General features: G+C 46.6%; 2 protein-coding genes across 20 annotated transcripts in view; one reads left to right on the top strand and one right to left on the bottom strand.

Annotated features, from left to right (window-relative positions):
• Positions 1 to 10,541, top strand: part of ITGA7 (integrin subunit alpha 7) — a 99,022-nt gene extending 88,481 nt beyond the window's left edge. For 11 of the 19 annotated variants that reach the window (XM_083427311.1, XM_083427320.1, XM_083427310.1 and 8 more), the window contains 5 exons: positions 769 to 870; positions 1,066 to 1,179; positions 2,042 to 2,140; positions 3,272 to 3,397; positions 5,789 to 8,397. In XM_083427311.1, coding sequence (XP_083283437.1) covers positions 769 to 870; positions 1,066 to 1,179; positions 2,042 to 2,140; positions 3,272 to 3,397; positions 5,789 to 5,968 — 621 coding nt within the window. In that variant the 3' untranslated portion in view covers positions 5,969 to 8,397. Of the gene's footprint in view, positions 1 to 768; positions 871 to 1,065; positions 1,274 to 2,041; positions 2,141 to 3,271; positions 3,398 to 4,046; positions 4,198 to 5,788; positions 8,398 to 10,051 lie in introns of those variants that run through there. The other 8 variants (XM_083427324.1, XM_083427322.1, XM_083427313.1 and 5 more) reach the window with 3 other exon arrangements.
• KCNH3 (potassium voltage-gated channel subfamily H member 3) overlaps positions 1 to 12,292 on the bottom strand; it is a 142,278-nt gene that overhangs the window by 38,713 nt on the left and 91,273 nt on the right. The window lies entirely within an intron of this gene.

Raw genomic sequence — 12,292 nt, 5'->3', positions numbered from 1 at the left:
ACTTTGTTTCACATTCTTCCTAATTCAAAAGCACAGACCTAATGTTAATCTATCAGGGGTCAGCAAACGTTTTCAGCAGGGGGCCAATCCACTGTCCCTCAGACCTTGTGGGGGGCCGGACTATATTTTGAAAAAATACCATATTTTTTGCTCTGTAAGACTCACTTTTTCCCTCCTAAAAAGTAAGGGGAAATGTGTGTGCGTCTTATGGAGTGAATGTAGGCTGTGCAGTTATCCCAGAAGCCAGAAGAGCAAGAGGGATCGCTGCTTTCACTGCACAGTGATCCCTCTTGCTGTTCTGGCTTTTGAGATTCAGAATATTTTTTTTCTTGTTTTCTTCCTCCAAAAACTAGGTGCATCTTGTGGTCTGGTGCGTCTTATAGAGCGAAAAAAACGGTAATAATGAATGAATTCCTATGCCCCACAAATAACCCAGAGATGCATTTTAAATAAAAGCACACATTCTACTCATGTAAAAATATGCTGATTCCTGGACCGTCCGCGGGCCGGATTTAGAAGGCGATTGGGCCGGATCCAGCCCCCGGGCCTTAGTTTGCCTACCCATGGTCAAATTCATCAATTTACGTGTGTATCAGTTTGCTGGTGGTTTTTTTCTGCCTTGTTTCTGGTGTGTGTGTTTAATGGATCCTCGACAGTTGCCTGCAAATCGGTTGCCTGCTTGAGGCAGCGGTGAAGACCAGTTTTTGGTTTGTGATCAGAAAATGACATGTTTCTGAAGTGTCCCCAATCCCTTGCTCTTTTCTTCAGGAGCCTCTTCACCAGGGTAGGAAGAAGCGAGAGGCGGAGCCGCCTGAGGTGCCTGCCAACCGGCCACTGACTTATTGGGGAAAGCAAAAAAATGTCACCTTGGTAAGTGAGATTTTTCACGTTGAAAGCATTACGTCTGCCGGCCCTCCACTCAAATTTTGCTGTCTCTTAACCCGTTTTTCATTAAACAACAACCTTAAACACCTGGGTTTTGATGGATCTCTGATGGGTAGGATATAATTTCTGGCAAACCGACTGGTACTAAAATACTTGATGACTCTTTGCCTCATGCTTCAGGACTGTGCTGTGGGCACTGCTCATTGCCAGCTTTTCCAGTGTCCTCTCTACAGCTTTGACCGTTCAGCTGTGCTCAGCATCTGGGGCCGTCTCTGGAACAGCACCTTCCTAGAGGTTAGTTGGGCTCCTCCTGCTGGATATTAGATGAACAGCAATATGTGTAAACCTCTGGGGTAAAGGTAGAGATAAAGGGACCCCTGACCATTAGGTCCAGTCGTGGGGTTGCGGCACTCATCTCGCTTTATTGGCCGAGGGAGCCGGCGTACAGCTTCCGGGTCATGTGGCCAGCATGACTAAGCCACTTCTGGCAAACCAGAACAGCGCACGGAAACGCTGTTTACCTTCCCGCCAGAGCAGTACCTATTTATCTACTTGCACTTTGACGTGCTTTTGAACTGCTAGGTTGGCAGGAGCAGGGACCAAGCAACGGGAGCTGACCCTGTCGCAGGGATTCGAACCGCCGACCTGATCGGCAAGTCCTAGGCTCTGTGGTTTAACCCACAGCGCCAGCCGCGTCCCTTAAAAAACCTCTGGGGTAGACTGCGCAAATTAAGGACTTCTTCCTGCCCAGCTAATTTCAGGTTACAAATAATATGTTTTGGGGAGTACCTCCATGAATTGTGTGGCTTGGCTCACCGCGGTAATTGCTTGCAATCCTAGATGAGAGAGTTCCACTTAAAAGGGCCATTTAGAACCTAAAATGAAGTTATGCATCGGACGCAATGGAACCCTTGCAATACTCATGGCAATGGTTTTCAGTATCCTAACTGCAGGCTTGTCCATTGCCTGGGATAACTCTGTTGGTAGCGCAGGGGACTCTTAATCTCAGGGCCATGGGTTTGAGCTCCACATTGGGCAAAAGATTCCTGCAGTGCAGGCAGTTGGGCTAGCTGGCACTCAGGGTCCCTTCCAACTCTACAGTCCTATGATTCTATGACTTTTGGTTGTTCTGAGCCCTCTTCCCTTTTGCCCTTAGGAGTACTATGACACGACATCGGTGGAAGTGATTCTTCGAGCCAGCATCACCGTGAAATCTACCATCCGCAACCTGGTTCTGAAGGATGCCACGGCGCAGGTACCGGAGCCTCACGGCTTAGCTCTTTTGCCCCTTGCTATTTTCCTTGCGCAATCTGAAATACTTTGCAGCCAAGGACAGTTTGTATCTTTAGGTTGTGAACTGCCCTGTGATCTTTGGGCGAAGAGTGGCGTACAAATTTAATAAATGAATAAATGATTTCTACTGTTATGCCTTTCTCACTGTTCCCCCCCGTTGCTGCTGCCGGGTCAGAGAGAAGAGGAATCTTAACTGAAATGATTTATTTATTTATTTAGTCATTTATTTATATTATTTATACCCCGCCCATCTGGCTGGGTTTCCCCACCCACTCTGGGCGGCTTCCAACAGAATATTAAATACAATAGTCTATTAAACATTAAAAGCTTCCCTAAACAGGGCTGCCCTCAGATGTCTTCTAAAAGTCTGGAACAGTAGTTGTTTTTCTCTTTGACATCTGGTGGGAGAGCGTTCCACAGGGCAGGTGCCACTACTGAGAAGGCCCTTTGCCTGGTTCCCTGTAACTTGGCTTCTCACAAGGGAACCGCCAGAAAGCCCTCGGTGCTGGACCTCAGTGTCTGGACTGAATGATGGGGGTGGAGACGTTCCTTCAGGTATACTGGGCCGAGGCCATTTAGGGCTTTAAAGGTCAGCACCAACACTTTGAATTGTGCTTGGAAATGTACTGGGAGCCAGTGTAGATCTTTCAAGACCGGTGTTATGTGGTCTCGGCAGCAGTTCCACTTCTCCCTGTCCCAGTAAAACATGCAATGCCCATTTAAAAAGGGAGGGGGGAAGGATACGAAAATGAGGAGCGAGATACTGTCCAAGAAAACAAGCCTTTTAAATCAGATACGGGCTTTTATGCACATAGCCCATAGTGTTGCTAACAGTATTGGCATGGGATGCCATGCAGACTGAACCTCCTCCCTATGCAAATAGCAGTAGCAGACTGTCCAAAGAGACTACCAGTCTGTAAGCACCCTTCGTTTGATCACAGTCTTTTGTTTCAGAAAGTGCCAGTGATAGTGGTGCCTGTTCCTCGGAGAGGGAGGTGGTTTTACAGCTGAGCTGAGCAGTGGCTCAGGCTGCCATTCTTCACCACATTTTGGTTTGCTCTCTCACTTTCTGCAACCTTGCTTTCCCCCCCAGATCCCAGTGATGGTCTACTTGGATCCCAGCGTAGCCGTGGCACGAGGGGTGCCTTGGTGGATCATCCTCATTGCGGTACTAGCTGGGATCCTAGTGCTGGGACTGCTCGTCTCCATCCTATGGAAGGTGAGCTGGCCTGGAGAAAGGGGCAGCGGTGACCAGGATGGTTCTGTGGGGCTTTGCCCCTCTTCCAGGGGTTGTGGGCTCGCCTTCCTTGGAGGTTTTTTAGCAGAGGTTGGATGGCCATCTGTCATAGATGCTTTAGCTGAGATTCCTGCATTGCAGGGGGTTGGACTTAGATGATCCTCAGGGTCTCTTCCAACTCTACAATTCTACGATTCTGTGATGCTGGAGCAGAGTTTACAAGGTGGTTCCAGTTTACTTCATCACACTAAAATTTGAATCTGGACAACAAAGTCCATTATTGCAAATAATTGCCTTGATAAAGACCCTTGGAGATTATTCCCAACAAATGTCCAAACCCCTAGAGGCCATTCCCCACAGCCGCAGAGCCCCGAGGTCACATTCTTTCAAAACAATTGGACTGTACCAGATGGGATTTACATTTTGAAGTTAACTGCCTGGTGGCAGGGAACCTAAAGCCTCAACCCTGTGGAGAATGGTGGGAGATGGAGTCCGCTTGAGTGGTACCCACGAACACAGATGAGTCTTAGGATGCCATCCTGTTGCTGCTGCTCAGGCCTTTAGACCCCATCCCTGGAGACAGGTCATATGCAAAGCTGATAACGCCATTCATACTTCTCCTCGCTCCCAGTGCGGCTTCTTCAAGAGGACAAGCCGGGAATCCAAATACTCCACGAACTATTACCGGGCTCGGCTGGCCATACAGCCGTCTGATGCTGATAGGCAGGCCATGGAGGCCTAGCGGTAATGCCCGGCCTCGCCACTTGACTGACCCCCTGCTTGTACGTGTGTAGGAGTGAGGGCGCAGATGTGGGAATGGGAATAACAAGTGATGGAGTGCTCTTAATGTGAGCTCACTAAAAATATTAGTGCATGTGCAAGCGAAGAGCAGGCCGATGGACTTCCAAGTATGCCCTCAGTGCACCCGGGAGTGTGTGTGTGGAGGATTTTGCAGATCGTAACATACAAGAGTGATTACCATTATGTTGTGCATGTGGATTTCTTGGTGGGTTGCAAGGATGTTGACTGTTAACAATACATAGCCATGAAATAATCCACGGATAGTCAAGGACTTCAGGAAGCACTAGCACCAAAAGCCTAAATGCTGTTGGAAATGACGGCGTGTGAGTGTGTAGCAGAATATAATTCTGCAAATGCCTTGAGAGTTGGGTGCATGCATGCAAAAAAAGCAGGAGTGTGAAGTACTTAGCTGCTACTCAGGTATATGCTCACAAGTGCAGATGACAGTCTACAAAATCCTCGGGCTAGTTAAGATAGCTGGTGCCTGGATGGCATTGCTGGGCACCCAATGAGGCCCCAAACCCACTGCAAATCCCTGAAGCCCCCCGGCTCTACTGCATGTTCTCCTTAGTGGCACTGCTTGTTCTAAGTAAGTCAGCAGCTAGTGGCAAGGACAAGGAGCTGCTGCTGCCTCCTCTCTCTCTCTGGATGCACTGGGCCCAAAGTAGGAGGGCAAGTGGATGGACAGCAGTGACAACAAGGAGTAGACAGGGCCACTGAGGACATCCTGCCCCTGATCCCAACTAAGTCTCAGATCGTGGAGCTGATACCGGGTTTGTGTGTGAATGTGCAATGGATTAGAAACTATGTCACAACAGAGGAACACTCAGATGGTTTTACTTTATGGGAACAGATACCCTAATTCAGCACTTCTGAACCTCCAGTGTCTAGACATGCAGGTCCTTCTATCTGGTCTTGTTTTATCTCCTCCATCCCTGCAAGCTACCACAGATGACAGGATGTGTACTGCCAAAACACCTGGCTTCCCATTAGGACTGAAGGAGTATCTGCTTTTGTCCAGAATATTTCTTGTGCTGTAGTAGCGTTGGGGAACCTGTGACTCACCAGATGTTGATGGGACACTTTCTTCCACCAATGCTAGCCAGCATGACAGAGGGCCAGGAATGATAAGAGTAGTAGTTCAACGACATTTGGAGGGGCACAGGTTCCACCCTACAAGCCCAGAATATGGTAAACGTCCCCCTGGATGTGGTGCAAAACGCTTTTCAGTAATCGGCTAGCAAATGCACACAGGAGGGGAAATCTGTAGATGGCTGCAAGGGGGTGAGAGTGCCCTGATGAATAAATCCTCACGAGTGTTTATGAGTGTCAAAAGTGCATGCTAATAGGCTATGTCTTCCCAATGCATGGTGTGTGGTGAACAGGGGATGAAGAACGGGGTCTGGAGAGGACCCATGGGAACATACATCATCACCGCTGGTTACAGCTGCTGGATGCAGCCCATGGGTTGGTGGCAAAACAGCGGGCGTCCTTCCCTGCCTTCCAGCAGTACCATTAGGGAATCTGTTTGTTACTTTCATGGATTGAATATTGTGGCTTCTTCTTCCCCAGCTTGGCTTCTTCAAACGTGCCCGCTACCATGAAGACAAGGTGCCGCAGTATCACGCAGTCAAGATTCCTCACCAGGAGCGCCAGCTTTTCCGGGAGGAGAAGACAGGCACCATTACCAAGAAGGACTGGGTCACTAACTGGAATGCGGAGGGCGATGGTCACGTTCCTGTCTCGGCCTAGATACATCCCTGCCCTGGCCTCCCTGTGGCATGCTTCTGATTGGCAGAGAGAGCTGCTACTGGATAAACCTTTGTGTTGACACCAGCCTGGCTGATAGTAGGGTTCCTTGCCTGCTCTCCTCTCTGGAAGATCTGCGGACACTGGACTGCCCCTTTCTTGTGGGAGATTCAGCAGAGATTCAGGGGGACACGTGCTTAACCATGGAGGTTATGGTGACAGATTCTGCAAGGCCAAAGGTTGCTAAGGATATTTTTTTCTGGTATTCTGCTTTTCCTTGCAAAGCTGGGCAGCAGCCGATGCAGAAAACTGAACCAGCAGTAGGAGGAACCCTCTATTTCTAGTTTCCTAAAGCGTTATCTGCTGGGAACAGAACTTTGTATTTTGCTGCTGAGAGTTGGAATAGCATCTGTCACTGTCTACCCCGCTGCAAATGGGGCATACATTTGCTACAAGACCTGATTCTTTGGGAAAGAGAAGAACCTGGATTCCTTGGGTGTGTTAGAAGGGTTCAAAGCCAAAAAAACCCACCCCCAACCACCCCTGGTGAAGAAGACGAGAGATTCCCCCTTCTTGAGCAAGATCACTTTCTTCATGCTAGCTTTTTGTAATTTATTTTGTCTAACTAATATTGGAGAGCCTTGATGCCTGAAGTTGAGAACTAGGTTGGGTTTGAGACAACATGCTTCAGTGCAGGAGTGAATAACCTGCAGCCTTCCATATGATGTTAGACTCAAGCTCCCATCAGTCCCAACCAGTGCGGCCAAAATGGTGTGGGATGATGGGGAATTGTAGTCCAGCAACATCTAGAGAACCACATGCTCTCCATCGCTGGTGTAATAACAGAAGTTATTCAATAACGTTGGTGGCTCTCTGGTATGGTTTGCAGCTTTCTCCAAAAACAAGGAAGGCTATTGTCATTCTGGAAGGATATCAATGCCAGTCTTAATCATATGCTAATAACCACAGCCTGGGTGGCAAGGGCAGGGCCTGCAGGAAAAACATTTTTAAAAATTGTTCCACACAATGAATGCAGAAGGATACCTCCCAGCCCCTCCTTTTTCTTCCTTGGTCACCATATGGCAGTGGCAACTATAGTTGGGTTGTCACACATGTGCGCTTACACACACACACACACACACACACAACCTCCTTCCTTGGTGGCCTAGACAACTCCCCTGCCTCTTTTCCAACAGTTCCTTCTTTGTAACATTGGTATGCAGTGACCTGCCTCGCTAGGGTAGTGTGAGGATGGTGAGCAGGATAAGCAGAATACTTCACAGCCTTTATTGAAAGCGTCACTGAAATTTTGGGTGATAAAAATGGCAGCCAGGGTCAAGCCCCCTACCCTTCTCTACCACACCCTTCAACATTTCTCCAATGAAAATAGGGACGTCCCATTCCATAATGATGATTTTACTATTTATAGCCCACACTTCTTACTGGGTTGCCCCAGGCACTCCAGGCAGCTTCCAACATATATAAAAACATAATGATTTTTTTTTTTTAAAGAAAAAAACCCTTCCCTATACATTCTGACAGCTCAGGGCTCAGATAACCCTCTAACATTTCTCCAATGAAAATAAGGACATCCTAAGGAAAAGTGGGACATTCCGGGATCAAATCAGAAACTGGGATGGTTTCTAAATCAGGGACATCCCTGGAAAATAGGGACACTTGGAGGGTCTGATCTGTTGAACCACACTTGACGTAGATGTTTAATGCAGGAAGAAAATGGATTTCTTTAAATCATAAAGTATCAGAAGTTGGTGAGTATAGGAGACACTGGCTTCCCAGTATCCTTATTAAAAGGGTTCACTGCTCTAGAACCTCTTCTGACCACTCTTCAGGAAGAACAGGTGCCTATAACCCTTTTTTTACTGGTGCCCTTAGATCCTACATTCAACTCCATGCTTTCCAACAAGCTGTGCCTTTTCCAAGGTCTGGGGGCGAAAGTGTTAATACTAATCTGAATTTTGCGGGAAGGACTGTCCCTTCCAATCTCTTGTCAGACGCAAATGGTGACAATTTGCAGGCGGCCATTGCTTTCAGATCTACCTTTTTGTGATTGTTGATTGTAAAATAACAAAACTACTGTTCCCAGGATTCTCCGCGACTGTTAAAGTGGTATAAAGAGTGCTTTAAGTGTAGGGCGTGTGGATGTGACCAGAATCACTAGTGGGTAGAATAAGGTGTGGAAAAAGCAGGGCAAGAGCTTTCCACCTTGGAGCATTTACTGAAACTCATAAAAGCAAGACCTTGCAGCAAACCCATTCAACCCACTGTTAAATGGCTTTTGGAAGGGAGGCCAGAGTTAGTGCAGTAGAAACGGCAAAGGACTATGGCATCTCAAAAGACTACAGATCCACCAAAGCATAAGGTCTCCAGTCCACACTCCAGTTTATGCCACGCAATAAATCTGGTAATCTTTATTGTGCTGCAAACCTCTTTGCTGTTAAATGACTGCTGTGATCAGGGTCTCGGCTCCAGTGGGTTTATGCTGCATTTCTCAGAAGGTTGGCAGCAAAATGAAAGTGCCTGGCTGATAAAGGGAACACAACTCCCCTACTTGGGCTAAGAGAAAAGAAGGGAAACTCCCAAACACAACCTCCTGCATGGTATCTGGATTACGCTGCTTGAAAAACACAGAAGGAACCTGCGGATTGAAAACCAGCCTCCTGCTGATGAAGTGTAATACATTAAGCATGAAACTTCTTAATAACATATCTGGGCAGAAATCCCTCAGGGTGACATTCAGTTGCAAGGGACACTGAGAAAAGGCTGTAGGCACACTTGGGTTGTTTATTTTTCCTTGTCATGCTCCCAAACAACTGTGTGTTATGCCAAAACGCAACAGCTACGATGGAGGGGCTCATAGCATTCACACTCCCAAGAAGGCCTTGAATTCAAAAAGAAATCAAGCATTGCTCTCTCTCTCTCTCTCTCTCTCTCTCTCTCTCTCTCTCTCGTCGTCTCTTGCTTCCAGCTCTGAACAAGGGTCTTTGTCTTTCCAACTACCAGGCAGTTAAGAGAGGGGGCCTACCAATTTGTCTTAATGGAACCATTTGCTGGATCCAGGAATTAGGAGGGTCTCTGCAGAACAGCCTACTCCACCCCAAACAGATACACCGTTTGTTTCCAAAACGTGCAACAGAAGACGCTATTGAAACCACAACAACTGCACTGAGGATTTTAGCCATAAATAAAATTAGTTCACATGGTAACATCAGCACAGCATATGGCACAGAGAGCAAATTTACTGCCCATACATGACTTGGGGCTGGGTGTGCAAGAGGGACAATCAATTAGGCAGATGGAGCAACTGAGGAACTTGAAGGAACCGATTCAAAAACCTCAGTTACCCTGATTTTGGCACTTCCTCTGTAGGGACCCAGATCTGTTATAATAGGGTACCTTACAGGGGTTTGTGGACTACAGCTCCCATCATCCCTTGCTTTTGGCTAAGGCTGATGGGAGTTGGGAGTCCTCCATATTCGACGGACACCAAGTTTGCTTCCCCTGTGTAAAAATGCGAACTATTTCACAAATGAACAAACCATTGCAATGTGTGCCTATAAGCACCTCAATTTCCCTCTCTGTTTATTTCCCTCAGAAAGGCAACATGCTCACCTATGTGCTCCAGAAAGTGCTGCTGAAAGTGTAAATGGTGGTTGGAGTTATTGACAGATCTGGCCCTTTAGTGCACATGACAAAAAAAAAATTAAGTTCCAGGTCGTTAATACAATCCTATATAGCTGTTAATTGCAAAAATGACCTGCTTATTCTCTGGCTCTACTTTCTGGAATATTGTAAAAACTTTATTCTAGCAGAAGGAGACTAATCATCATTTAACAGGAAGAGTGGGTGGGGATTGAGGAAGATTTAATGGCAGCAAGCCTAGAGGAAGCTATGAAAAAGCAAATATGATCAAGACTAATTCCTACAACATATGGACAAGATGTAAACAAAGCTTATATTTAATGTACAGCCCCCCCCCCTGCCTAGAGAGACAGGGTGAGTTACAGCAATTTAAAAAAATCTTGTTTAAAAAAGTCTGGTAAAGGTAAAGGGACCCCTGACCATTAGGTCCAGTCGTGGCCGACTCTGGGGTTGCGGCGCTCATCTCGCTTTATTGGCCGAGGGAGCTGGTGTACAGCTTCCGGGTCATGTGGCCAGCATGACTAAGCCGCTTCTGGTGAACCAGAGCAGCGCACGAAAACGCCGTTTACCTTCCCACTGAAGCGGTACCTATTTATCTACTTGCACTTTGATGTGCTTTCGAACTGCTAGGTTGGCAGGAGCAGGGATTCGAACCGCCAACCTTCTGATCGGCAAGTCCTAGGCTCTGTGGTTTAACCCACAGCGCCACTCGCGTATATTCAGGACTATTTTTCAGCTTGAGCTCACTAGCGCTCAGCTCCTGACTTCTCAGGTGGGCACCATTGCCATTCTAAGAGAACAAGAGAGACATTCATGGTGAGCTCCAGCACCTCTTTTTCTAGAAAAATAACACTGCATATATACATATTCTCACTTTACATTCTTAATTATTGCTTAACATACGCTATATATACACGGGTTTGCGGTGTTCAGGAGCCAAAATGTTCAACTCGCAAGGCATTCGGGATCCAAGGTATGACTGTACAGCCACAAATAAAACGTTTTAAGTGCAATATGCAATATGATACCAGATGGCGATGGTGAGCCTTATGGAGAACTCAATGCATTTTTCAAAACGCTTTAAAGCAAAGTATATTCAGAATGGTTTTTATATGTGTCTAGATTCCACCCAGAGGTTCAAACAACATGCTAAGCCAAACCATAGCATAGCTCAGAGCAGCACATTAGCAGGGCTGGACAAGCAGAAAAAGCCGCCACGATGTTCTCCCTGGGAAGCTGCATGCTTGTGCTTTTGCACTAAGGCATGTTTTGGCTTAGTGTTATGTGTGACCTGGGCCTGACAGTTGCCAGGATTAACAGCGCAACCCTACAGCGCGATCCTATATATGTCTACTTAGCAGTAACCCACTAAGTTTAGGAGTGTACTGTAAAGAAGAATTTGGGCACTACTTAGCTTGGAGCCCAAAGACCGAGCTCCATTCACAAACTCAGTTTACATGAGCAAATCTAGTCCAACATCCTGTGTCCCACAGCGCCAATCAGGTATTTCCAAGAAGCCCCCAAGCAGCACATGAAGACAACCCTCTTCTCCTGCTGTTGCTCCTCAGGAACTGCCATTCACAATTCTAAACTGCCTCTAAACATGGAGGTTCTATTATTCATCATGCATAATAGCCATTGATACGTTTATGAATTTGCCTAATCCCCTTTTAAAGCCATTCAGACGTTTCATGTGGCAGTGAATTCTACAGGCTAGTAAGCACCTCTTTTCGTTTGTTCCAATCTACTGGGAATCAAAACCATCATGCCTAGCAGCCGGCATGCAAATAAATTAATAAAAAAATCAGTGATTATTTTTTTTAAAAAAAGATAAGGCAAGAGAAGAAGGGAAGTCATTGATATTTTAAGGATGTAAAAATGAGTAAATTGTAAAAGAGAAAATATAAAAAGTGTGTGTGTATATAAAATTAATAATAATAATAATAATGAAGTTTTCGCGATACATTGACATGGAAATGTGGTTTTGGGGCACCCCAAATGAAAAGTTCAATCAATAAAAGGAAGATCATGGCCACTGGGCCCATCACCTCCTGGCAAATAGAAGGGGAAGAAATGGAGGCAGTGAGAGATTTTGCTTTCTTGGGCTCCATGATCACTGCAGATGGTGACAGCAGCCACAAAATTAAAAGACGCCTGCTCTTTGGGAGAAAGGCGATGGCAAACCTAGACAGCATCTTAAAAAGCAACAAAGGTCTGTATAGTTAAAGCCATGGTTTTCCCAGTAGTGATGTATGGAAGTGAGAGCTGGACTATAAAGAAGGCTGATAGCCGAAGAATTGAATCTTTTGAATTATGGTGCTGGAGGAGACTCTTGAGAGTCCCATGGACTGCAAGAAGATCAAACCTATCCATTCTGAAGGAAATCAGCCCTGAGTGCTCACTGGAAGGACAGATCCTGAAGCTGAGGCTCCAATACTTTGGCCAGCTCGTGAGAAGAGAAGACTCCCTGGAAAAGACCCTGATGTTGGGAAAGATGGAGGGCACAAGGGATGACAAGGGGATGACAGAGGATGAGATGGTTGGATAGTGTCTTTGAAGCTACCAGCATGAGTTTGACCAAACTGCGGGAGGCAGTGGAAGACAGGAGTGCCTGGCGTGCTCTGGTCCATGGGATCACGAAGAGTCGGACACAACTAAACGACTAAA

The sequence above is a fragment of the Podarcis tiliguerta genome (assembly GCF_965153285.1).
Source record: "Podarcis tiliguerta genome assembly, chromosome: 2".
Lineage (NCBI taxonomy): Eukaryota > Metazoa > Chordata > Lepidosauria > Squamata > Lacertidae > Podarcis > Podarcis tiliguerta.
Note: the sequence above shows the minus strand (reverse complement) of the source record. Positions and strands in the feature narration are given on the sequence as shown.